This window comes from Rhineura floridana, chromosome 21, assembly GCF_030035675.1.
Source record: "Rhineura floridana isolate rRhiFlo1 chromosome 21, rRhiFlo1.hap2, whole genome shotgun sequence".
Lineage (NCBI taxonomy): Eukaryota > Metazoa > Chordata > Lepidosauria > Squamata > Rhineuridae > Rhineura > Rhineura floridana.
Genome location: NC_084500.1, coordinates 2,622,660 through 2,649,005, shown reverse-complemented (window position 1 = coordinate 2,649,005; position 26,346 = coordinate 2,622,660). Strand labels below are relative to the sequence as shown.

Below are 26,346 nucleotides of genomic sequence, written 5' to 3'. Positions count from 1 at the left end.
CAAACCCTGAGTAAGTGCAGGAACCCATGGAAGTCAGTCACCACGCGGAGATTGGGGTATAGTGCAGATGGGGCCTTATTTTGATACTGGCAATGAGATCTGGTGCTGCAGGACTGGCTGCGTGGCACAAGCAGCCCTGTCCAACAACAGAAAGGGTTGACCAGCGGGCTCAGGAGAAGCGGCAAAGGGGCTGCCACCACTCTCTCCTGTCATCTACTGCCTGGGCTGATGGCCTCACTGCCTCATAGGAGGGCCGGCCCTGAATACAGAGCTAGGCACTGAAACCGCTGAGATTAAGCATGTGTTGCATAGGATTGTGTTGGATCTCGGCCCCTATCTGCAGGTTTATAATCTAAATAAAATTGACACATGGGTAAACTGGGGACAGGGGACATAATGGATAGACAGAGAAAGAGAAACCAATGTGCTCAGTGGAGACTGGTGGCTCTGATGTCTGGGGTCAGTGAATCTGCTCTGGGTTTTAGCTTGAACTTTCAAGGAGCTGTCCAAGGCGCTGAAACCTATTCCCAAACTAGGTTTGGCACTTTGGACAGGAAAATTTGGGCTAAAACCTGGAGCGAATTCACTGCCTCACTGAATCTACTATATATTTCGGAAAGTTGTTTGTTCCGTATGCATTTGGACAGCTCTTAAAATAGCACAACCAAATTCAGCGTGATGGTTCCGCAGATCCTGGAATAGGTCTTTGTTTATATTGAGATAAAATTGGACACCATTTTGAATCAAGAAGGCAGATGGCACCTTTCAAAACGGCACTGATTTGGGAATTTCTTGGCATTCTTGAGCTAGTTTAAACTATTTTGCCATGTTAAAAAAGGCATGAGGAAAGCAGATCTTGCCACCCTTCCTAAAAGCCTAGGAAGGGCCAAATTTTCTACTGGTATCTGGTGGCAATGAGTTCCACAGACCAAAAACGGCCACTGCAACTCACCTGAGCTTGTCGCTTCTTCCTGAAAAGTTAGTCAGACCCATCAGAGCCTCGTAGTTCTGGAGGCCGTCCCGTTCAGTGTTCAGCAAACCGACCAGCGGCCGCACGACTTCATACACCTACGAGAAACGCAAGTGTGGTAACAACACCCTATTAGGCCAGGGGATCAACCCCTGACACCTCCAGCTAAAAGAACCAGGTAAGAGGTTTGATGAAAGACCTCCCCTTGCTCAAGACCCAAGAGAGCTGCTTGCCAGTCAGTGTAGACTAGGACCACATCCGCACCATACATTTATTCCATTATTATCCCACTTTAAACTGATATGGCTTCCCCCAAAGTATCCTGGGAAAGGTAGTTTCTGAAGGATGCTGAGAGTTGTTAGGAGACCCCAGTCGCCTCCCAGAGCTACAACATGGAAGTCCGTCCTTCTTCCCCTGGAATTGTAGGTCTGTGACAAATATTTATTTATTTATTTTATTTCTTTAACTTTTATACCGCCCATAGCGAGGCTCTCTGGGCAGTGTACATCAAATATAATATATACAATCAATTTTAAAACCACCTAATAATCAAGACAGCAATTTAGACATACTACAAAGACAAAATAACATAATAACCCATATTAAATACAAATACATGTGTTTATATCTCTCTCCGGTAGCTGAAACCTGTTCTGTTCCTGCCGTCTTCACATCCTTGAGATGCAACGGGAAGCCCAGATTTACTCACCCTCTCCCCGGGGAATGCTATGTCTGGATTGGAGATGGCGGCAATCTTGGCCAGGGCGTGTGATGCTTTTATCTTGCCAACCTCTGTGCCTTCCAGAGCCAAGGGTATTAGGGCCTAAGAATAAGGAAGAGAGAAAGATGGTCAAACTCTGGAGTACAAACTAAAATCTTCACCTTAGTACATCAAATAAATAAATAAATAAAAATATGAAGTGGGGTCTCCAGGGAGGGGAAATATGTCACAGTTCCTTTTTCTGTACTATTTGAAAATGAATTTTTTTTAAAGAAAAAAAATCAACTTATAAAAACATAAGGAAAAGATGGTACAAAGTATAAAACTTGATGCCTGTTTTTACTAGATTTCCTTCTTGTGCATCATAGGAACCTGTTACAGCTCCATTTAGGTTTTTTTCCCTTTAAAATATCCCCTCTACCTCCAAATTGTTCTCTTTGAAAGTTCTACTTAGAGGAGTTGAAAAAAGTGTCTATGTTGTGGTTGTGGTTCTGATGTAGATTCACTTATTATAAAAAGGTTAACCAGAAAAATAAAGAAATAAACATCAAAATAGCATAGTTCCTAATTATTGTGCATTATATGCTAGCTAGATAGGCAACCCTCCCACCCTAACCCTTTGTCAGCTAACAACAAAATCCATAACATCTGATATTATAAATGCTGGGGAAACAACGGCTTCTAAGCAATTCGTCCATATTCTCCTGAGAGTGGACAGAGCCATTTTTTGTTGCATGCAAAGGGGCGGGTTTCAATCCTCACCAGTGTTACAAGGTCCCTGCCAAAAAGCTTTCCTCCCTAGTCTAGCACAAAGGGCATTCCTGGATTTTTATTTGCACATTATGCGAGCACACATTCACATCCCCAGATTAATTGCACTACACATTCCCACATAGAAGCGTCTCTTTTGGATTCAGAATATGTCAGAAGAAATTACCTTTCCGCCCCCTTGAGCAACAATGGTACCACGGTCCTTGGCGTCTTCGCACAAAGCAAGGAAAACTCTGAAATGTAGATTTGGGATAAACATCTATCACTGTTGTTGATTACATAAGAAGAGCAAAGGTCTGTCTCTGTGAAGGTTAGGAGGACTAGCCGGGGCTGATAGGTAATCCCAAATTTCTGGAAGACCCCAGGTTGGGGAAAGCTGATCTGCTTAGCCTAGCATTCATTTAAAGCATACACCGTCCTGGGTTCCTACTGGGAGAATGGGCAGGATATAAATCAAATAAATAAATAAATGACTTCTCCCATTTACTAAAATGACTTCCTTGTCGTTCTCTGTGATCTCCTGGGACTTCTGACAGGACCTAAGTGAGTGGGGCGGGCTACCTGGCTAAGAGCTCTTTTGTCTGATCAGTCAAAATGGCGCTGTCTGCTTTCACCATGCAAACCAGGGCAGACGTGACTCCAGCTGTGATCAAACGTTTCACACGCTTTGTCACAAAGTCTTTCTTGTCCTGCGAGGGAGAAAAGAGTCACAATTAAGCCCAGCTTCCATCTCAGTCCTAAGAAAGGGCAAATCTGTCAATTTTGGATTCTCCACTTTTCCAATCTGAAGTTCTCAGTTTGCGATTTCTTTAACAACTCCTCATGAATATTCATCCATATTTTAGCGTCAATTTTTTCTAATATATACATCTGTATGCAATTCTCCCTAATATACACATTTTTTCCAAAGCAATTTTCCCTAACATAATGCATTTCTATATGTGATTTTCACGAATATATAGGTTTTGTTGCACACTTTCCCCGACAGATTCATAATTGTACACATCACCTGACTGGAGAACTACCCTGAAAAATTCAGGAAAGTCCAAAGGTCCAAAGACGGCTGAATGTTGGTCCTTGTATTGTTTCGGAAAGTGTGAACGAGATGCATTTGCCTTTCAATGTGAACTGAATCAAATCTCTGTGCCATCCCTACTGTGGAGTTTTTAGAAGTTATCAACAGAATTTGGCGCTGCCAAGGACAGCCAGCCTCCCCCACCTTTGGGTGTTCCTCGGGAACATGCTGCTTGGAAAACTTGGCCAATTGCACGAGTTCTGGGACGATTTCCTTCACGTCATAGCTGTTGGTGCAGTTCACCAAGACGAGGGCTACCGAATACAGAATGGTCTTGTCGGTTGTCTACAAGCAGAAAAATTAAAGCCGTGTTTTTCTCCTGTCTAGCGTCCAGGTAACTAACTGCATGCATTGCTGTCTCATTCCTGAGAAGAGTCGTTGTCCTTGTGTGCTGATTGGAGCAGGAGTATAGTGGCACATTCAGAAGTGCCGGGTCCCTTCATGATAGTCACAGCCATGCCCCCTTTTCCACTTTCCTGGTTTCCCTTGCTCTCCCTGCAATCAGCACGAAAGGACAAGGACTCTTCCCAGTGGCTAACACACTCCCCTTTCGTGCTGAATGGCTTGTACGTAGGGACCTGGCTGGGACCCTGCTCCCAAAAAGAGTAATGGGTCTGCAACCCCCCACAACCCCAGACATCTACACTCCAGGATTGGAGCCAACCAGAGTGAAAGCAGGTGAGTCAGCCGCTGAGAAGACTCTTCTCAGTTGCTAACACATGCCCTCCCCTTTCATGCTCATTGGCTCCTAGGGTCGTCTGTTGTAGTGGAGTATAGACTCAGAGATGACAGGGAAAGCAAGAGAGACGAGGAAATGTGGGGAAGGGGACATGGCTGTGAGGGAGCGTGGTGTGACTATCCTGAAGGGACCCTGCACTTCTGAATTTGCCACTACACTACTGTCCCAAGGGCCAGATACAGAGGCCTGAAAGGCCGCATTCAACCCACAGAGGCCCAAGGTGCCCACCCCTGATTTAAAAGCAATCAACCAGTGGAGATGTGTGAATAAATAGCAGTTATAATACCTATAATTTGCTGCAAATATATATATATATATATATATATATATGTATATCGGAAGAGATTGGAAAAATGAAAAGATATCAGAGGAAAAAGGAAATGGATCATGAATGGCCACCAGAGGACCACACTTAAAAATGAAACGTAAAAATGGTAGCCAAACAGTTACAGACACACTTGGATGAAGCAGATTATCTAGATCCATTCCAATCGGGCTTCAGGACTGGACATGGAACTGAAACAGCCTTGGTCGCCCTGGTGGATGATATGAGGAGGGCGTTGGATAGGGGAGAATATACCTTCCTCGTCCTCCTGGATCTCTCAGTGGCTTTCGATACCGTTGACCACGGTATCCTTTTAGATCGCCTGGAGGGATTAGGAATAGGAGGCACTGTTTTATGGTGGCTCCGTTCCTATCTCTCAGACAGGCATCAACGGGTGGCATTGGGGGATGAGGTATCAGACCCTTGGCCTCTTAAATGTGGAGTGCCACAGGGCTCTATCCTCTCCCCCATGCTATTCAACATCTATGTAAAGTCACTGGGGGCCATCATCAGGAGATTTGGGCTGCGGTGCCACCAATATGCGGATGACACTCAGCTCTATCTCTCGTTTAAGTCCTCACCAGAGTTGGCTGTGGATACCATTTCCAAGTGCCTGGAATCCGTAAGTGGATGGATGGGAAGGAATAGGCTGAAACTTAATCCCGACAAGACCGAGGTGTTGCTCGTGGGAGATAGGGGAAGGTTGGGGGATATAGACCTGGTGTTCAATGGGGTAAGATTATCCTTAAAAGACCAGGTCCGCAGCCTCGGGGTCATTCTTGACTCCCAGCTGTCCATGGAAGCTCAGGTCTCGGCAGTGAGCCGGGCAGCTTGCAATCAGTTACATCTGATAAGAAGACTGCAACCCTACCTTCCTGCCCATTTGCTCCCACGGGTGATACATGCCCTGGTCTTCTCCCGCTTAGACTACTGTAATGTGCTCTACGTGGGGTTACCCTTGAAAACGGTCCGGAAATTACAACTGATACAGAATGCGGCGGCACGCTTGATTAAGAACAGCCGTCGCCGTGATCATATCACTCCGGTGTTAGTGGATCTGCACTGGCTACCAGTTGTTTACCGGGCCCAATTCAAGGTGTTGGTGTTGACCTTTAAAGCCCTATACGGTTTCGGCCCAGTTTATCTGAAGGAGCGCCTCCAGTATCACCAATTATGCCGCCTGACGAGATCAGCCACACAAGACCTTCTCTCGGTCCCACCAGTTAAGATAGCGAGGCTGGTGCGGACCAGAGAGAGCGCATTTTCGATTGTGGCCCCCACCCTCTGGAATTCCCTTCCTTTTGAGCTTCGCCATGCCCCTTCCTTGATAGGCTTCCGCCGGGCCTTGAAGACCTGGCTGTTTAGGCAGGCCTATGGGATTTCTGGGGTGGGTTAGTTCTTAATATTGGTATTATTAATTGTTGTTGTGGTTCTTATTGGTTTTATTGTATTTTATTAAGTAAATGAACGTCGCCTAGAGTGGCCGTTAATTCGTCCAGATAGGCGACTCAAAAATAAAAATTTATTATTATTATTAATATCCCTTGTTTGAACGCGTGTAATACAGCCTACCTTGGCTAATTCAAACATGGCTTGCAAGGCCACCTCATCCTCCACAAAGTCATCCTTCACATCGGCATCCAGAGTCAGGTAAGCAAGACCTTCCACTGCCCACTTCCTCGTGCGTGTGTCTATGGCAGGGTTGCACAGCCATCTGGAAGAATGGGATAAAGGTGGTAATGATGATGATATATTTGGAATGTGTGTAGACCTCAGAACCAGAGATGGGGCACCTGTGGCCCTTCCAGCTGCTGTTGGTCTCCAGTTCCCATTGTCATCCCTGAGCATTGGCCATGGATGCTTGCCATGAAATCCCTATTCATAGGGTCGCCATAAGTCAGAATCGACTTGAAGGCAGGCCATCCATTGGCCATGCCCGCTGAGGCTGATGGGAGTTGGAATCCAGCAACATCTCGAGGACCACAGGTTGTCCATCCCTGCCCTACACATTCAGCAATTCCACAGCGGTGTACAAAATCAAAACAAGAATGAGATCACATACGCACATTTCAGTCCTTACAAAAGACTATCAGCCAACACTGTCAATGAGTAGATGCACTTCTCTGGGAAAGCATTCAGAAATACAAAGGTCTTGGAAGCCGCTTAGGGGTCTTGTGTTCTAGTAAGTGGCTGATTTTGTTAAACGAGTAGAGTGATCAATGGGTGAAAAACCATAATAGTCTAGTTACTATGAGGAGTGCACCCCACACAGGGCAGGTGCTGCTGCGGGTTAAGGCTCTAGTAGTCTGGACAATTGGCGCATGGAGCACCCCCTCCCCGAGACAACCAGGCAGGAATATAGGGAATAAGGGAATCATTCTGATGTCTTATATCCATGATATATTTTTTAGATTGTAAGCCTGCAGGAAGGGACTGTCTTGTACTAACTGACTGTATGCAAGCCGCTCCGAGAGCCTTTTTGGCTGAAGAGTGGGTTATAAACGTCATAAATTTTACTATTATTGTTGAGATTTTCTAATGCTCTAATGTAATTCTATGTTCTTTTTTTGTACGTCGCCCAGAGTGGCCGGACAACCAGCCAGATGGGCGACTAATAAATTTAATAAAATAAATAAATAAATAAATAAATATTATTAATATTATTAAAAATAATAATAAATATTATTAAATAAATAATAAATAAATATCTCCTGTACTTTGGAGGTTCCCCCGCCCCCGGTAGTCCTCATCACTATGGCCACAGTCTGTCCTAGGTCGCTCCAGCTCTCTGCATTCCCAAACTTTGGGTTCTCTACCTTTTGGGTTCCTGTGACCTATTGACCCTTCCTCCTGTCTCCCTTGCTTTCTGCTGCTTATCATGCTGTCTCACTGTCTTCCCCAACCTTGTGCCCTCAAGATGGTGCTGGCCTGCTGATCGTGGCTTGCTAGGGAGCCAAAAAACCCAACCCTGTGATCCTTGGTTTGGGTATAAAGCAAAGCCAAGGCTTCCCATTTTGTGTATCCTGCTCACGCCAAGTGGGGTTGGGCAATGTGGAGCAGCACATGTCACGTCTCCCCGATAAGCGCAGAGAAGCCAGGAAGACTTGCATGTGAGTACAAGAGACTAAGAAGCAACTGGTGCAGAATCTGCCCTTCCAGTCCTCTCAGATTTCCAAAGGTAGGCCTTCCACTCACTTCCGACACTGCCTTGCCAGCTTCTCGGTCGATCCTTCAGCAAACTGGCGCAGCCCGTAGTCTGTGCCCCCTGCTGAGCCCAGCTTGCAAAGGCCCTGGGAAGAGAATCAAGGGGGCACCTGTTGGCAATCAGTACTGCAGAGGAGGAGCCTTTAAAACAAACCCTAAGCCCGAATGTGAAATGTACTTCAAAGGTAGACCTCCGCCCGTCCACAGCCAAATAGTTTGGTTTTAGATCAGGTGTGGGGACTCTTTGGCCCTCTGGATGTTGCAGAGCTATAACTCACATCCGCCCTGGCACTGACCATGCTTTTGCTGGGGGACTGATGGGAGTTATAGTTTAACAATATCTGGAGGGCCAAAGGTGCCCCACACCTGCTTTAACTCTTCTTCTTCTTCTTCTTCTTCTTCTTCTTCTTCTTCTTCTTCTTCTTCTTGAATTTATATCACCCCTCCTCGCAAAGGAGCCCAGGGCGGAAAACATAAACAAAACAATTTAACAAGAAAAAGTGAAACATACTATCAACAGTTAAAAGGATTCCAAGATACAATTACAATTAAAAACATTATTTCCCTTAACACCCTCCCCCCTCAAATATTCCCTCGAATATATTGTCCTTTTATTGTTTTTACTCGCAGTAGAGCAGTATAGCTCTCTCTCTCTCTCTGCCATCCCTCACCACTCGAACAATCCAAACTCCAAACAGGAGGAAGCAATCCAAGTCGCACCCATGTTGACTCAACTGCTTTCTTTGTCTTTATCAATATTTTATTTCAAATTATCAATATTTTATTTCAAAATATTGATATTTTCCAAAATGTTGATTTCCAAAATATTGGGTTTTTTTTTTCATTTATGGATATTTCCTTTCAAAATATCAACATTTTGAAAGAAAAAAAATCAACATTAATATCAATAGTTTTGGATAGGGGGGAAAACTGGAGTGGTAAAATCAGTAGATAGCAGACAAGGAACAAATTCGAATCAATACCGCCTGTTAGGTTGACTGAATGCTTCCTAAGCAGCACCAGAAAACAGATTCCATCCCTATCGCTGACAGAAAACACACACACACAGTTCCCCACCAACCCCTGATCTAGGAGAACTAACCACTAGAGCCCTGATCTTGATCTTCTCGTTCTGGGTCTTCTTGTACATTTCCTTCAGCAGGGTGACTCCGTTGGTGATGACGAAGGTAGCCCGGCTCAGCTTGGTTGAGGCGTGGATCAGGGCTTCCACGGCCACCAGCTGGTCGATCTCCCTCTCGGAGCCACAGAGAGCTACCATCATCTCCATGACACCTTTCATGCCCAGCAGTTGGTTCCCCAAATCAAAAGGCCCTTGCAGGACACCAGAGACTGTCTGGATGGCATGTACAGTCTTGTCCATGTCCTGGGGGTTGATGTTGCTCCTAGAATTGCAACCAGAATGATCAAGGGGATGGAGCGACTCCCTTACGAGAAAAGGTTGCAGCATTTGGGGCTTTTTAGTTTAGAGAAAAGGCGGGTCAGAGGAGACATGATAGAAGTGTATAAAATTATGCATGGCATTGAGAAAGTAGATAGAGAAAAGTTCTTCTCCCTCTCTCATAATACTAGAACTCGTGGACATTCAAAGAAGCTGAATGTTGGAAGATTCAGGACAGACAAAAGGAAGTACTTCTTTACTCAGCGCATAGTTAAACTATGGAATTTGCTCCCACAAGATGCAGTTATGGCCACCAGCTTGGATGGCTTTAAAAGAAGATTAGACAAATTCATGGAGGACAGGGCTATCAATGGCTACTAGCCATGATGGCTGTGCTCTGCCACCCTAGTCAGAGACAGCATGCTTCTGGAAACCAGTTGCCGGAAGCCTCAGGAGGGGAGAGTGTTCTTGCACTCGGGTCCTGCTTGCGGGCTTCCCCCAGGCACCTGGTTGGCCACTGTGAGAACAGGATGCTGGACTAGATGGGCCACTGGCCTGATCCAGCAGGCTCTTCTTATGTTCTTAGAGGTAAGCAAGTGCACAGGAAGGAAGGGGGAAGACACAGTGAGGTTTGGGTGAACATGGAGGCTGCATTTTGTCTTGCAGTAGAGCTGACATGCCAGCATCCCATACCACATTTAAGCCTGGCATGCACCTTTTCCTCTCCCAGAGCAGAAGGCAATCCGTTCCTTGACTGCCCGCTGTAAAGTACAGGTGAAATTGCCGTTGACTTTCCACATGAACAATGTTATCCCACTTTTTGCGTGATCCACACCATATATTTATTCTTGTGTAGCTCCACTTTAAACAGTCATGGTTTCCCCAAAAGAATCCTGGGAAGTGCAGTTAGTGAATGGCGCTGAGAGGAGACTCCTATTCCCATCACAGAGGTACAGTTCCAGGGTGGTTGAACAATCAACCCCTCTTCCTAGGGAACTCTGGGAATTGTAGCTTTGTGAGGGAAATAGGGGTCTCCTAACAAGTTTTATTACCCTTTGCAAACAACCCTTCCCAGGATTCTTTGGGGGAAGCCATGACTGCTTAAAGTGGAATAATAGTGGAATAAATGCTTGGTGTGAATGTGGACAATGTATTGTTGTAGGCAGATCCACACCTCACATTTAAAGCACATCCACATTTAAAGTACAACTCCCCCCCCCACGAATTCTGGGCACTGTGGTTTCCCCCTCACAGAGCTACACATTCCCAGCACCCTTAACAAACTACAGCCCCCGTTATTCTTTGAGAGGATGTCATGTGCTTTAAATGTACATTGGCTGTGCTTTAAATGTACGATGTGGACCGGTCTAATGTACCGGTTAAATGTATGATGTGGACTAGCCATGCTGGTGGGCATGAAGGTCGCCACACACCAGGGGTGGGGAACCTCTGACCTTCAAATCTAGCCCACTAGGCCATGGAGACTGGTGGCTCTGATGTCAGTGGGGCAGGGAATCTGTGCAGGGTTTCTTGTTCAAACTTTCAGGGGGCTGTCCAAAGTGCTGAACCTATTTTGGGGTTGGTTTCCAGCACCTTGGATAGCTCCTTAGAAGGCCGGACTAGACCCCAGAGTGGCTTCACTGTCAATTAGCTGTCCATGGTGCTGAACCCATTTCGGGGATAGGTTTCAGCACCTTGGGAAGCCCCTTGGAAGTTTAGACTAAAACCTGGAGAGGATTCCCTGCCCTTTTGACATTGGAGCCATCACTCGCCACTGTCACTGGACCCCCCATTCCCTCCCCCCCGCCATTTTTGGGAAGCCACACCCACTTGCTCTACACCTGACATAATATATGACACAAGGGCAGGACTTCACAAGCACCATCAGGAGCTTAAAGTGGGCTCCTGATTGTTCCTTTGCTGGAGCAAGGCACGTTCCCAGCTGCCCATCAGGTGATGGGCGGCAGGAGTGTGCCTTGCTCAAGGAGGGGGGAAGCAGTTCCTACTCCATGGAAACCGCTTCTTCCTGCTCCCAGCACTGCTCTTTGAAGCCCCCCGCAGGGCTCCTTTCCACCTCTGGAATTAGGGGTAGAGAGATGAATGGGGAGATTTGCAAAGCAGAGCACCAGCAACGCCCCTTGCAGTATGGCCTCCAAGCTTGGGAACCCCACACAAGGGATTTTGACAGGTGGGCCATAGAATGCCCTCCAAGTACAGTCCCCAAAAGGTAGGCACCCTTGCCAACCAAGTATATTATATTACTAGAGGCTTCCGTCCCTGCAAACCCCAACATCTAACCTCAGAAAAGGGAAACCCAGGCACCCCCCTCTCCAACCCCCCCCGTGCCTTCAGGCATTGGCATGTGATGGCTGCTGTCGGCACATTCACGCTCCACATGCGCCCGCCCCACCTCACCTGCCTGCCTCGCCTGTTCCTCCGCAGCTCTCCCAGGCTGCCATCTACTGTTCTACTCTTTTTGCAAGCCTTCCAGGGGCAATCTGACCCCTTCCTCCATTTTGCACCTGTGCCCATCCTTGCAATTCCACATAAGCCTTCCCCTTTCAGCCAGACTCACTTGATGTAGTCTTCGCAGGTCAGCCTGAAATTCTCTCTCTCTGGGTCACACCGCAAGTCATCGTATAGCTTGTTCAGAAGAACTGAAGCCGTCAACTGGGTGTTCTCCGTCAAGGGCAGGCAGTTGGGCATGTCAGGGTTCTGGCCGGCAACTTTCAGGATCTTTTTCAGACCTGACAGCAGAGCGGGGCGGGCGGGTGGGAGTGGATATGGAAAGGAGAGAGAAGGAGTTCAAGCTCAAACGCAGAAGCATAACCTTGGGCTGTGGGCAGAGTGCCTGCTTTGCATGCAGAAGGCACCAGGGTCAGTCCTTGGCATCTCCAGATAGGTCTGGGAAAGATTCCTGTCTAAACACCTGGAGAGCTGCTGCCAGTCAGTGTAGACAATATTGAGCTAGAAGGACCAGCGGCCTGATTCACTACAAGGCAGCTTCCTATGTTCCTTTTGAGTCGACCTCTGAGGGAACCAGCTGATGGTAATCAGGTCTAGCTTTGCAGCTTTTAGTTCCCAACCCCTGTTGTAAAATCTGGGTAGACCTTTGGAAAAAGAGAACAGTGAAGCTGTGCTCACCATTGTCAATCACAAACAGGGTTCGGCTGTTGTCATGGATCCTCATGTCCTTCCTCGGGACGTTTTTATTGAGTAAATTGAGCGCACGGTCCCGACCTTGCCCAGAGACCTTTTTACTGGGGAGCATGTTCAGGAGGTGCATCGTGATGGCCTTCAAGTCCTTCTTGGTATCTGTGCAAAAGGAGGGAAAAAAGGCAAAGTCATTTCTGCAAGATCCCCATCTACAACTGGGTTGGCAAAGGTCTGTCAAATATATGCAGCCCTTTTATGGGGGTCAGAAGCCTCAAATAAGGGTCTGACAGCTTGTAAAGAGCTAGCAGCTTTCACAGTTAAATGCTGTGAGGGGCATGATACACAATAACATGTAGCTTATCAGTATTGTTATGACTATAGAGCAGCCTTTCCCAACCAGTGTGCCTCCAGATGTTGTTGGACCACAACTCCCGTCTTTCCTGACCATTGGCAATGCTGGCTGAGGCTGATGGGAGTTGTGGTCCAACAACATCTGGAGGCACACTGGTTGGGAAAGGCTGCAATAGAGGATGAAGTCACCGGGAAATGTGGGTGTGATCTCTCTCCCAAGAGTTCATACCCTGTCTTGTATTAGATCATAAGTGCAAGACAGCTCCTTTTAAGTAGACAGAAGCAGTACACAATAACAGGTAGCTTATCAGTATTGTTATGACTATAGAGGATGAAGTCACTGGGAAATGTGGGACCATAGTAGTGAACATTCAGCAAGTGTTCTGCTACATAACAGTGCCATTGATTGCCTCTTACAGAGGAGTCTCTGTCTGGTATAAAGCACAGAGGCTCAGAGCAAGGGAGACACAACTCAACAGACATCAGACATTGAACATAGATAAGGCCGTGCACTGAAGGCTCCATTCTCTGTATAACAGGAGGGGGCCTTCCCCAGTTGCTGAATCAGGTCATATTTTATCTGCTATATATAATTATAATAATATCTGTTCGCTGTAGTAAAATAAAGCATGTTGATTAGCACATCTTGGTGTCAAGCCTTTTTGCCTATCTGAACGTATTCTAAAAGACACACCAGGCTCCATCCTTGGCTGTCTTTTAGGTTAATGCTGCCTCCTACATTGGTGGTCATCTTTTAGTGGGTTGAGTACAATCTGATCTTGATTAACACATGATCCTTTTCGGTATTTTTGTTGTTGTCGTCATCATTGTTTTAAAACTTTTTTCTGCTTTATGTATTGTACTACTTTATCGAACCACCAGGGCTTGGAAAGTTACTTTTTTTGAACTACAACTCCCATCAGCCCAATCCAGTGGCCATGCTGGCTGGGCTGATGGGAGTTGTAGTTCAAAAAAGTAACTTTTCCAAGCTCTGCGAACCACTTTGAGACTTTTTTTAAAGAAGTGTATAAACCGACTGATAAATGACATTAATGCATAATAATAATAATAATAATAATTATTAGTAGTAGTAGTAGAATGATAGAATCATAGAGTTGGAAGGAGCCTGTAAGGCCCTTGAGTCCAACCCCCTTCTCAGTGCAGGAATCCAAGCTGTTCATATGCCCAGGGGCTAGCTTTTGTTTATGATAGCCTTCCTCAGTCTGATGCCCTCTACAGTTTCCCCACCTCTGGATACATTTCTTTGTTTCCCGGGGACCAAAGAAGTAAAGATGCAAGATGAATACAATGTCGAACGTTAGAAGGCCCATAGCTCAATGGCAGAGCATCAGCTTTGCATGCAGAAGGTCCCACATTCCATCCCTGGCAACATCTCCAGGTAGGGCTGGGCCTGGAGGGACCCCTCTCTGAAGCTTCCCATCAGTGTACGCAAGACTTAGCTAGATGAACTTGGCCACTGGTCTGACTTGGCTGACTGCTCTTACGATCATTTGTGAAGGCATCTTTCATCATGGTTGCCAGGCTATTGCCAAGGATAATTACCCAGCACGAGGGCATCCTCTTTTCCATGCTCTTCGTTCTTGCCTTCCGCAGCTAAAGAGTCAATGAGGGCCTGCAGAAGATTAGAGACGGCCAGCGAGATCTCCTCGTGGTCGATGGACATCCACAGGCAAATATTGTTGATTCCCAGCACGTGGAGGACAGCTGTTGCCTGTCCAGAGAGAAAGATTTGGATTTCACCTGATATACTGTGTCTGCCAGAGTTTTCTCATAGCTAACTGCTTTGGCCCTTAGCTTTGCCAAGCAAAAGTTGAATTCTGCAACGTGTGTTTATGTGCCCGCGTTCACATTTTGGAAGTGATGTGTATTTGCATATTTCCTTTATTCTTCAGCTGTTGCTAATCTGTGCAATGCTTCTCCCAGCCCTGAAAAACTATGCAGCACATTCCCCCTGACAAGGGGAAATCTTATGCAGCAACTTCTCTAGCTTCTGAGAATTCAGTAGGTGTCATCAACACATGCGTATCCCGTAAACCATAAAGTCCAGAAACTTACTACTCTTTTTAAAAAATGAAACCAAAAATGCAACAGCCAAATTTCTGTGCCCAGCTCCACATTCAGAACCCCCCCCCGCTTTTCTGGATTTGCAACATTCACATAGCCCTGCTAAAAACCCCATTTTTTCCTCGCTCCTGCATGACCTGAAAGCAATGAATGGCACCTGTAAGGTGCTGATGTACTAAACTGTATTCTGGAGTGTGACTTGCTGGGAGGAGGGAACGGCTTGGAGGATGTTCTGGTAAGAGCGAAGGGGAGTGTGTGGGAGGATGGAATTTTTAGGGAAGGAGAATTTGGGATTTGGCAGTTAGCAGGTCTTGGACAAGGGTGGAGGAGAGTATATTATTATTATTATTAACATTAATATATCAATTATGTCTTTGTGCATAAACTGTCCTTCCGCATAAAGAGACCAGGATTATATCTATATTGTTCATACTGTTGTGTGGACCCCAATCTGAAAGACTCCCAGGGGGTTCCTGTGCTTACCCAGGGTTTGGTGTCTGTAGAATGAAGGTCAACCGAGACTGTGTTGTCCTTAGGATAGATAGTTTTATTTGCACATCTATACAACTTGGGTGTAAGGTGGAGGGGTTCTCAGCATTAACACCGGATCTTGCTTCCCTATTAAATTTCTAGAGGGCTCCCCAAAGCCATAGCTTGGGATCCAGCACCAAGGGTGCAGTCATCTGGGGTAGCAGGAGGTCACAGACCCATTACTTTTGTGGCAACAGGGTCCTAGCTGGGTCCCTCCGTACGAGCCAATCAGCATGAAAAGGGAGCATGCTAGCCACTGAAAACAGTGTTTGTCCTGTTGTGCTGACTGGAGCTAATCAGAGTGAAAGGTGAGACAGCCACTGAGAAGAGTCTTCTCAGTAGCTCACACATGGCCTCCCCTTTCACGTTGACTGGCTCTTAGGGGCATCTGTTGTAGTGGGGTGTTGACTTGGAGATGACGTGGAGATCAAGGGAGACAAGAAGTCAAAAAGAAGGTGTGGCTGTGAGGGGTGTGGTGCGACTATCGTGATGGGCCACTGCGCTTCTGAATTTGTCACTACACATCTGCAGCACGCAGAGCAGTCAAGCCTCTCTGTGTCTTTTCAGTCCCCAGCTTTGCTTCAGACTAGCATTAACACACACAAACCGCTTCTTGGTTCCAGGACGAAGGGGGCCTCCAGCCAGGCGAGGGGGGAGGAGGGCCTCTCTCCTGAAAGAGTTCCTATAGCGACAGAACTACTCTGGACCACATCCCGCAAATTGACCCACCAAGCAAATAAAGAGACTGGCTAGGCCAGAACTATAAGCTTATGAAAGGAAATGGCTTGGCTCGTCCAGCGGGACCCTCTCACGCAAACAGCATATTTTACAGGCACAGGATTATTTGCTGAATGGGCACCCACAGATATCATCCAGACCACCCCTGCAGTCCTATAACAATATATTTGATGAGCTAAACAACTGACTCGGGTTTGGATGACACACAAAGCCAAACTATGGCTTAGCTCAGCATAGCAGAAGAATGACTAGGGAGGGGCAAAGTGGCCACCACAATCTTCTGTTCTGGAGCCTGCACATTCACACACTAAACCACGGTTTGGCTTAATGTTACAGGTGTGAACCAGGTCACTATGGAGAACACTTACCCGTGCCTTGTGTCCTGTACACATCCCCGAAAGGGTCCTTACAGCCGCGAGGATCAGCTCTGGGCTTTTTGTTTCAATCAGCCTCACAAGCAGGTTCAGGCCGTTGTTCTGGAATATCCTCTCTGCGCCTGCTTCCTCCCGGCCAAGGACAATGAGGTTGTTTGCAGCCTGTTTTTTTTTAAAGTGGGCACAAGATATGCAGGAGCTGAGGGCAGCTATTCTGTTTGCAGCATTTATTATTATTATTATTATTATTATTATTATTATTATTATTATTATTATTATTTATACCCCACCCTTCCTCCCAAAGGGAGTCCAGAGCAGCAAACAGATGATACAGCACTAAAAAATCTTAAAAACAAAACATCTTCAAAAAAATCTTCAAAACATCTTAAAAAGCATTTCCAGCACAGACGCAGACTGGGCTAAGGTCTCTACTTAAAAGGCTTGTTGAAAGAGGAAGGTCTTCAGTAGCAGGCTGGGATAAGGTCTCTACTTAAAAGGCTTGTTGAAAGAGGGAGGTCTTCAATAGGTGCCGAAAAGTCAACAGAGATGGCGCCTGTCTAATATTTAAGGGGAAGGAATGAGAATGAACAACTCTGGATTGAGAAAACAGTCACAATACAAACTGTCTTTTGAAATCTGCGGAGTTCCTGCTATGAAATACGCTACAGAGAGCATAATCTATCATGCGCTCACACAAAGCTACATCTGTATCACTTGGCAAGGGATGTGTATGCACTAACCAATTTGTAGCACGAACATGGAGCTTTTCTCCGTCCAGAATTGTTCATGCTCGCCCTCAACTTGCGGCTTTCAGTCTAGATCAGCCTTTCCCAACCGGTGTGCCTCCAGATGTTGTTGGACCGCAACTCCCATCTTTCCTGACCATTGGCAATGCTGGCTGAGGCTGATGGGAGTTGTGGTCCAACAACATCTGGAGGCACACCGGTTGGGAAAGGCTGGTCTAGATAGGTTCTAGGTCTCCTGCCATCCACAAGGGAGGGAGTAGTTACTTCATTCGAGAGAGAGAAAGAACCTTCTCTTTGTCACTGTGTCTCGATTGATTCTAGAATACAATGTCATGTGTATGCAGCCCAAGAAATAGCTTGTTAGTCTTGGTTCTGTCTGCAGTTGCACTGAGAGATGTCCCAGTATATAGAGGAAACAGAAAGGTGCAACAGAGGACACCGCACCCTGGATGCAACCTCTGACTAGGGCTTTACGTCTAGTTCCTGCTGTGGGGCAGTTCATGTGGATAGGTCTACCAGTGGCTATTAGTCATGACCAGGTAAATGGAACTTCCATATTCAGCACCAGTCTACCTCTGAATGCCATTTGTGGAGGAGCAGCAGCAGAGAGGGATGTTGAGTTCATTGCCTTGATTGATGGTGTTAGTGCCTTCCAGATGTTGCTGGATGCCAATTCCCATCATCCCTGACCACGGGCCATGCTGGCTGGGGCAGATGGGAGCTGGTGTCCAACAACATCTGGAAGGCACCAGGTCGGGGAAGGCTGTTCTAGAGAGAAACAATGGCCTGCCTTGAACAGGACGCAAACCACAGTTTGTTTAAACCACGGCTTGTTTAACAAATGGTGTGTTGTCCCAGAGATGACCCAACAAACCATGGCTTGCTTCTCCAGAATTTGCTTTGTTTGTCAGGTTCTCAGGCTTAGCAGCTTGGCGAGCATCTGGGATGGAGGGGACCAAACCAGCTGTGGCTAAGGAAAGGTGCTGGGTGTCCTGCTTTCCAACAGGATGAGGCTCAACCAGGGTGTAGGACAGTGAAGTTCAGGCTGGACGCAAGGCAAGGTGCAGGCTGGATAAAAGGCTAGCCACTGGCCCCACAAAGCTCTGAAGCCGCTCCAGGAAGGAGCAAGCTGGAACGGAGCTCTTTTATAGCAGTAGCCCCAGGTGCAGCCTAAATGTTAGCACCACTTGTGCTGCAAGAGGCTGTTCTGCTTAAAGGGACCCAGCCTTCTCTAGTAACCTCCTCCTGCGATGGAACCAGAGAAGCTCAGGTCTTCCAGGGTCTACACCCGAGTCCTCGGAGTCAGAGAACAGCCATGCTACATCCTCAGGCTGGGATGGGGGGTGGGGGTTGGCTCCAAAGATTCATCTGGTGACAGCACCTCTGAGGCTGGCCCTGTGTGGGTTGCCCTTCTTCAGGTTTGGAGTCCTCGCCGCTATCACTTGATGATGAGGAATCCAAGCCCCAGTCCCTGACACTGGGTTTGCACGTAATTCCAAGCCATAGTTAAAACAAGCCGAGGTTTATCAGCCGGCAACATACCATGGCTTCAGATCATGCTTTGTCGGCAGTCAATAAACTATAGTTAAGCCACTGGGCAGGGTTCACACATACAACTAAGCCACGGTTTTATACAACCATTGTTGAACAAACCATGGTTTACTGCAGGGGTAGCCAATGAGGTGCAGTGCAACTCACATCAGACTGGACCACTGGCCATTTCTGACTGGGGCGACGTGAATTGGAGTCCAATATCATCTGGAGGGCACCACGTTGGCTACCCCTGTTTAAAATTATATGAAAATTAGGCCAACGAGGAATATTGTCCCCTTGCAGTTTTCTCTTTGAAATGGCAGCCTGGTGCGCTTTCCCCCCTTGAGGATGGGGGCACTTCTTGCCTCTTGGAACGTTTCAAAGGTTTCCGGACGAACACAGAAGCGTGGAACAAAACAGCAGTCCTTCCCTCGTGAATTTTACATGCACAAGAAATCTCACCGTAAATAAAAAAAAGGAACCCTAACCTTCTCTCGCTTTTCTTTTTCGCTCTTCTCATCCAGCAGGATCTCAAACATTTGCTGCACCCTGGCATCGGTGGAGAATTGTACACGCAGCTAGGGCGAAGTTGAAGGGGGAACACAGAGACATTTCTTTTAATTTCTTTATAAATGTATTTCTAAACTGCCTCCTTGCAGAACGTCAGCAACATAAAAACCTTTCAAAGCAATACAGGATGATCCTTAAAATGATCGGCTACTCAAGCGACATTTTAAGCAGTTGTACAGGCCTGTTGGCAGAAAATAAAAGCCTTCAAGAGATGCCTGAAAGTCCAAAGCAAGGATGCCCGCTGAATCTCTGCCGGAAGAGAGCTCCACAGCATGGGATTGGCGACACTAAAAGCCCGACTTCTGGTTGAGGCTAGTCGGGTTTCTGTAACACAGTTTGGGGGACAATGAACAGCATTCCTCCGGATAATCTCGAGGATCGGGCTGAGATAGAAGAGCTCAGACAGTCCTTAAGGCAGTGATTCTCAAACGGTGCGCCGGGGCACACCGGTGCACCGCAAGAGGTGGCTAGGTGTGCCGCGAATATTATGAAAGCATATTATTATTAAGCTATTTTTATTCACAGTTTAAAATATATTAATATATTTTTAATTTTGTACACGAAGCGCGCCAGAAAATTTTTATATGTGTTACAGTGTGCCGCAAACCAGAGAACCACTGCCTTAAGGTATCCTGGACCCAAACTACTCAGGGCTTTTTATATCACTAGAAGAGCATTCAACCTGTCTCAGTGTTACACCCAAAAAGGTTCTTTTCATCTGGAGGAAGCTCCAAATAATCACCAGATGGGAAACCAGGATATAAAACAACACCTTTATTGATTATCTGTTGCAAAAGAGAGACTAGGTATTCGACTTGCGTCTGAAAACCCGTCTGAAGCATGATTACAAAGGTACAAGTGATATATGCTTTCAAGTCCTCCTCCTACAGCCCCTCCCTTATTGCTTGTTAGCAACAATTCTCAGTGAGCTCCATTGTCTCGCGTTTAGCTAGCTGTCTAACCTTGAGCTCCTTGTGCTGTTCCTAGCACTATCTACTTGGATGGTGTCCAGTTACATGAGAACAGCAAACTAGCATTTAGTATCAAACAGCAACTGAGCATCTAGCCTTCACAGGGACATTAGGAATTTATTCTCTGCTTCTTATGTTAGGTCAGGTTAACTCATTTTCTGCTGTGCCAAATCAACACTACATACTATGGTTCCCAAACTATATATCTCATTTCATATCATCAGGAGGATATGAGCAGCCAGTGCAGATGTTTGAGCACAGTTGTCCCATTCTGTCCGCCATGTGCCCCCATTGGTAGTAGTCTAGCCGCAGCGCCCTATACCAGCTGGAGCTCATCCCTAACACTAGCTGAATAACTAGTTAAATAACAGGCAGTCCGTTGACAGCACTCTGCCCTCCAGAGCTTGGAAAAGTTACTTTTTTGAACTACAACTCCCATCAGCCCTAGGCAACATGGCCACTGGATTAGGCTGATGGGAGCTGTAGTTCAAAAAAGTAACTTTTCCAAGCTCTGTCCCTGACCATTGGCCAGCAGGTGACCAACCTCGCTCTGTGCCACATACCTTCTCCTGGATGTGGGCTCCTAGACGCCGAAGGGTCTCCTGGAAGTTTTTGTTTCTGGGCTCAATGGTGGCACACCTCTGGATATCCTTGAAGGCCTGATCCAACTTGCCCAGCTTCTCCAGAGCTTGGCTGCGTCGGTATAAGGCCTTAATATCTGACGCATTGATGTCGATAGCTAGGGGGAAACAGCAATGGACAGCTGTCATTTAGTAGCAGCTATTGTATCTGGCTGGGACAGGAGGGGTGATGGTCTGCTGAGAGACAAGCTCCTTTTAGCTCCTCCATTCCAGCTAGTCTTTATATAACCATTCTCCACCCTTGAAGAACTGGCGCCTGCGTTTGCTCGTTTCCCTCCTCCCTCCTCCTCCCTTTTCCTTTTGTGTCGTGTCGCTTAGGTGCAAAGTGAACCGAGGCGAGCAAGAAGAAGCACCAGCGCTTTTCACTTCTCTGTTCCGCTTGGATTGCAAGCTGGCAGGCAGGGGCTATCTTGTCTGAAAATGAAAAAATGAAAATGAAATCCTTTATTTGCATTAGCTACAAGCCATTGTATCTTGTTTGTTATCGATCTCAAGCAGTGCTTTTCTGGGGTAGGGGGAATTGAGGTGCCGGTACTCATATCTTGATAAAAGTGCCATGGGTGGCAGCACGGCATGGCTGCAATGAGCAGCCAAAAAGCAGGTTCCGGTACTCTGTACTTCTGAATATTCAGTGAGTACTGCTACACACACAAAAAGCCCTGATCTTAAAGTGAGCTGCTCCGGAAGCCCTTTGTGCTAAAGAGTGACACAGAAATGCTTGATAGGTGCTTGTAACTTTACAAAGGGAATCAAGAAGACAGATTCCAGCTGCAAGGGTCTCACCCTTTCTGCACCTCACCCTCCTGAGCTTAATTTGTGCCCTTTACATCAAACCTGTCTTTCTGAGCTTTGTTCTCACCCTTTTATGCCTCCCGCCTCCTTGATCTTAATTCTCCCCCTTTCTGCACCCCACCTTCCAGAGAATTGTTACCCTTCTGCCCCTCCTCCTAGGCTTAATGATGTTTGCCAACTTATGCCAGCTCCCTCATCAACCTTTGTCTTCCACTGCTGTCCTGGGACCATCTCTCCTGGAAATGTGACCTGGGATAGTGAAATGTCCCCCCAAAAAACATTTGTGCAATTCATTTGCTTGTTTGTTTTGATTTGTGAAGGTTGGTCCAAGATGACAGAAGCACTGTTTGACCTACCTCTGGATGCATCCGATGCTGCCTGGGTATAGTTCTCCTGAAAATTTACAAAGAAAAATGGTTGGAATCAATGACTAAGAAGGTTGGCTTTGACCTGAGCTAAAAAACTCCCACTAACACCAACACCACCTGCACTCCTTTGCCTCCCATTTTCCAGTCTGACTGATCTACCACTAGGGATGTAGTTGTCCAGGGTCTCAGGGGGTCTTAGTCCCTTTTTTGGGAGCAGGGTCCCAGCAGGGCCCTGTGTCTCTAGCATCCTATGAGCCAATCAGTATGAAAGGGGAGTGTGTTAGTCATTGAGAAGAGTCTTCTAACATGCTTCCTTGTCCTTTTGTGCTGATTGGAACCAATCAGAGTGAAAAGAGGTGAGTCAGCAACTGAGAAGACTCTTTTCAGTAGCTAACACTCCCCCCTTTCATGCTTATTGGCTCCTAGGGACATCTGTTGTTGTGGGAGAAGACATTAACAAGGATCTCATTTAGCAAAAAAGGGGGAGGGATGTGGCTATGACTATGATAAAGAGACCCTGAACTTCTGAATTTGCCACTACAGCTTTTTCAGTATTCCATAGCTACCCAACTCACTTGAGACTTCATAAAATAGCCTGGCTGATCTGCTGACTTGTGAAATTGACTGAATTTTACAAGTCACTTTCAACTTGTGAAACTGACTGGTATAAATTGGACCATCCTTGGATGATCCCCTTTTACAGGATGATCTTTTCCTCCAGGGCCTGCTTTATCAGCAGTCCTCCCTCCCAATCTCACTACCCCCATCTTGCTGTCTCACCTTTTTCAGGAAACAGGCCGCTCGGTTACGGTACAACACAGCCTGAAGTGATTTATCCTTGGCGTCATCGAGGGCTTTGGAGTAGCTTTTAATAGCGTTCTCGTAATCATTGGCTTGAAAATACTGGTTTCCCGCCTCCTTCAGCTGCACAGCATTGTCCATCTAGGAAAATAAACCACCAAATCTGCCAAGGACAAGGATAGGGAACCTCCGGCCTGAGACTCTCCAGGCTGCTCTAACTGGCTCACTCTCAATCACATGTCCTTTTCTGCAACCTCCTGAGGGCCACATACCAGTGGCCGGTAGGGCAGGGGACTGAGCAACGAATGTGAATTCTACCTTTCTAAATATACGCTCACAGAGCCCTCCTTAGTCTCCATTCCAGACAAGCCAGAGGCTTGGGCTCCTTCTGGGACGAAGGGCGGGATATTAATTTAATAAACAAATAGATAAATAGAAATGGTCAGAGTTCAATTTAATTGTTGTAAGCCTCCCAAAGAGCTTTGGCTATGGGGCAGTATGTAAATGCAATAAATAAATAAATAAAAGGCCCCATTCCAGCCAGGCAAAAACATGTGAAGAAAGTGAGGAGGCGTGGTTTGTAGAGAGGGTGTGTGGTCGATGGAGAGGGTGTGTGGTCTGGGGAGAACGTCAAGGGCCAGACGGAGAGGCCTGGAGGGCCATATTTGACTTCCAGCTCTGAGTTCCCCCCCCAGTTGTAATAAAGGTATTGCCTGCCTTTGGATTTTGCGTTTCCTGTATACCTTGGGTTACATTCAACTAAGTCCTACTCAGAATAGACCTAAGTTAGCCATGCCCATCAACTCCAGTGGGTCTACTCTGAGTAAGACGAGTGGTGAACTATGCCTGGTACCCTCTGTATGCGTTGCTTGAGTGGTCATTAACAAGACCACATCCACTCCACACATTTATTCCACTATTGTTCACTTGAAACCGTCATGCCTTCCTGCAAAGAATGAAACACTTTGCTGTAGGCGACTGGTGTGCTCACAGCCTTCCAGTCAGTCTAGACAATATTCAGTTAGATAGATAACAGATTTGACTCGGTCTAAGACGCCTTCTGATGCTCCTAAGTCCTCCCTTACTCTTTTTTTCCTCTTACGCTAAAACATGCCATACGTCTGATGAGACGGAAGCTCTACGTCCAGGAAAGTTTATGTCGTGACAGATTTTGCTGCTAGATTTTCATAATGAAAAAGTGGAAGTGGCCTGCCTTCATGCCGATCCCAACTTAGGGCTGCCCTATGAATAGGGATTTCATGGTAAGCGGTATCCAGAGGGGGTTTACCATTGCCTCCCTCTGAGGCTAGTCCTCCCCAGCTGGCCAGGGTCTACTCAGCTTGCCACAGCTGCACAAGCCAGCCCCTTCCTTGTCCGCAACTGCCAGCTGGGGGGCAACTGGGCTCCTTGGGACTCTGCAGCTTGCCCACGGCTGCACAGGTGGCAGGGCACGTAACCCCTGAGCCACTCACTGTGGGGGTGATCTTTAGCTGGCCCTTGTCACCCAGGAGACACGAGCGGGGATTGGAACTCACAGACTCCGGACTCCCAGCCAGGCTCTCCTCCCCACTGCACTATACCAGTTTTTCAGGAGCCGGAAAACTCTTCCGCCACCTTTCCTGAAGCAAACTAGTCCAGTGAGTTGCTATCTTTGGGCAGGCTTATGGTGCCTCTGGGATCTGTCACAGTCACCTGTCATTCTCACATTCCATCCCCAACAACCATTATTTTCAGTCCACTCTGACAAAACACACTGTTGATTTTCAATACAATAACAACTGCTATTTCATCTCGGTTCATGCTCCCCAGGTACCCCCGGATTCCCTTACCTTCTGCGGTTTCCAAACTCTGAGATGGTTCACTAAATCCTGGTGGTTTCCCCGTGGATCAATGAACCACGGACACCTCTCTCCTTTTTGCAGTGCACTGATACGAACGCCTGCCTGGGCTTGAGTTAGATAGCTATATATAGCTCAATGAAATGGTCACAGGCCAAGGACTGTAGCACAATAAGCTTAGACCTTAGGGGTGAAGGTCTAACCTAACGAAGGAGATGGTTGGCCTTGAATCAGGTGCAAAGGACGCATCTCAATAACTTGGTGAAATGCATATCCAAAAGGTGCATTGCCCTTGGACAAGGCTTAAAGGGAGACTTTTTAAGGGCAATACAATAAAATAAATGCAGGCAGTCACCCTTGATCCCCCCTCCCGAAATGAACACAGCCCCTTCGCATTCTATTTAAGGAACCACCAGACATTTGAAACTCTGGAACAAATGTTTTTTTACGCCAGAGGCCTAGAAGAGTTTCACGAGCAGCTGCAACAGACAGGCCGTCTCCAGTACCTTCGAGAACTCCCGGCCGGCAGAAATTGCATCCAGAAATTACGTTCCTTCTACAAGTGCTTGGGGGAATTAAAAAAGAGAATAACCCCAGAAAATGGTAGACACAAAACTCCAAATATGCTGGCCGAAAAGGAAACGAATGGCCTGGGCTGATGAATTGGAAGCTTCTTCTAACAGAATGCATTTTTGTATATCATTTTCACCAATATCTTCATTTTTTATACACACCTTTACTTAAAAGGTTAAGGTGTCCCCGCACTTGTAGTGCGAGTCGTTTCCAACTCTTAGGGTGACGTCTTGCGACGTTTACTAGGCAGACCATATATATGGGGTGGGATTGCCAGTTCCTTCCCCGGCCTTGAGTATGCCGGGTACTCATTTTACCGACCACGGATGGATGGAAGGCTGAGTGGACTTCGACCCCTTTTACCGGAGATTCGACTTCCTCCTTCCGTTGCAATCGAACTCCGGCCGTGAGCAGAGCTTCGGCTGCGTTACCGCCGCTTACCATTTTTTTGTTGGGGAACTGCATTGCCAGATTCGGAGAAGGGCGAATTTGGAACGACATTAGTATTTCAGTTCTCACTGCTGCTTCAGAAAGTGCAAATCTAACATGTGTGCATTTAAATGTGAATTGAATGGAACTTCTCCCCCATTCAGTGGGGCTCATTCCCTGGCGAGAGTATTGCAGCCCAGAATAAAATAGCTCAGGGGTTCCCAAATGGTGGTCTGTGGACTTCATACAGTGATGGCTGGCTCTATGTCAGTGGGGCAGTGGAGTATGCTCTGGACTTTAGCCTGAGAACCTTGGAAAGCTCCTTGAAAGTTCAGTCTAAAACCCGGAGCGGACTCCACTGCCCCACTGACATGGAGTTACCAGCTGCCACTGGATATTTGATTGCATTTGTATTGCTTCGTTTAGCTGTTATATTGTATCCTCCGTGGCGCAGAGTTGTAAGCGGCAGTAACGCAGCAGAAAGCTCTGCTCACAGCCGGAGTTCGATTCCAACGGAAGGAGGAAGTCGAATCTCTGGGAAAAGGGGTCGAGGTCCACTCAGCCTTCCATCCATCCGTGGCTGGTAAAATGAGTACCCGGCACATGCTGGGGGATAAAGAAAGGCCGGGGAAGGAACGGGCAATC

General features: G+C 46.9%; 1 protein-coding gene across 2 annotated transcripts in view; it reads right to left on the bottom strand.

Annotated features, from left to right (window-relative positions):
- UNC45B (unc-45 myosin chaperone B) overlaps positions 1 to 24,919 on the bottom strand; it is a 31,150-nt gene extending 6,231 nt beyond the window's left edge. The window contains exons 1-17 of one of the 2 annotated variants that reach the window (XM_061605044.1): positions 24,691 to 24,919; positions 22,841 to 23,002; positions 22,049 to 22,085; positions 20,823 to 20,998; positions 19,207 to 19,296; positions 16,434 to 16,601; positions 14,275 to 14,443; positions 12,349 to 12,519; positions 11,780 to 11,951; positions 8,908 to 9,208; positions 7,797 to 7,891; positions 6,174 to 6,315; positions 3,682 to 3,822; positions 3,024 to 3,151; positions 2,629 to 2,695; positions 1,680 to 1,793; positions 953 to 1,068 (exon numbers count right to left, since the gene is read on the bottom strand). In XM_061605044.1, coding sequence (XP_061461028.1) covers positions 953 to 1,068; positions 1,680 to 1,793; positions 2,629 to 2,695; positions 3,024 to 3,151; positions 3,682 to 3,822; positions 6,174 to 6,315; positions 7,797 to 7,891; positions 8,908 to 9,208; positions 11,780 to 11,951; positions 12,349 to 12,519; positions 14,275 to 14,443; positions 16,434 to 16,601; positions 19,207 to 19,296; positions 20,823 to 20,998; positions 22,049 to 22,085; positions 22,841 to 23,002 — 2,249 coding nt within the window. In that variant the 5' untranslated portion in view covers positions 24,691 to 24,919. Of the gene's footprint in view, positions 1 to 952; positions 1,069 to 1,679; positions 1,794 to 2,628; positions 2,696 to 3,023; positions 3,152 to 3,681; positions 3,823 to 6,173; positions 6,316 to 7,796; positions 7,892 to 8,907; positions 9,209 to 11,779; positions 11,952 to 12,348; positions 12,520 to 14,274; positions 14,444 to 16,433; positions 16,602 to 19,206; positions 19,297 to 20,822; positions 21,315 to 22,048; positions 22,086 to 22,840; positions 23,003 to 24,690 lie in introns of those variants that run through there. The other variant, XM_061605045.1, reaches the window with a different exon arrangement.
- Positions 24,920 to 26,346: the final 1,427 nt, after the last annotated feature.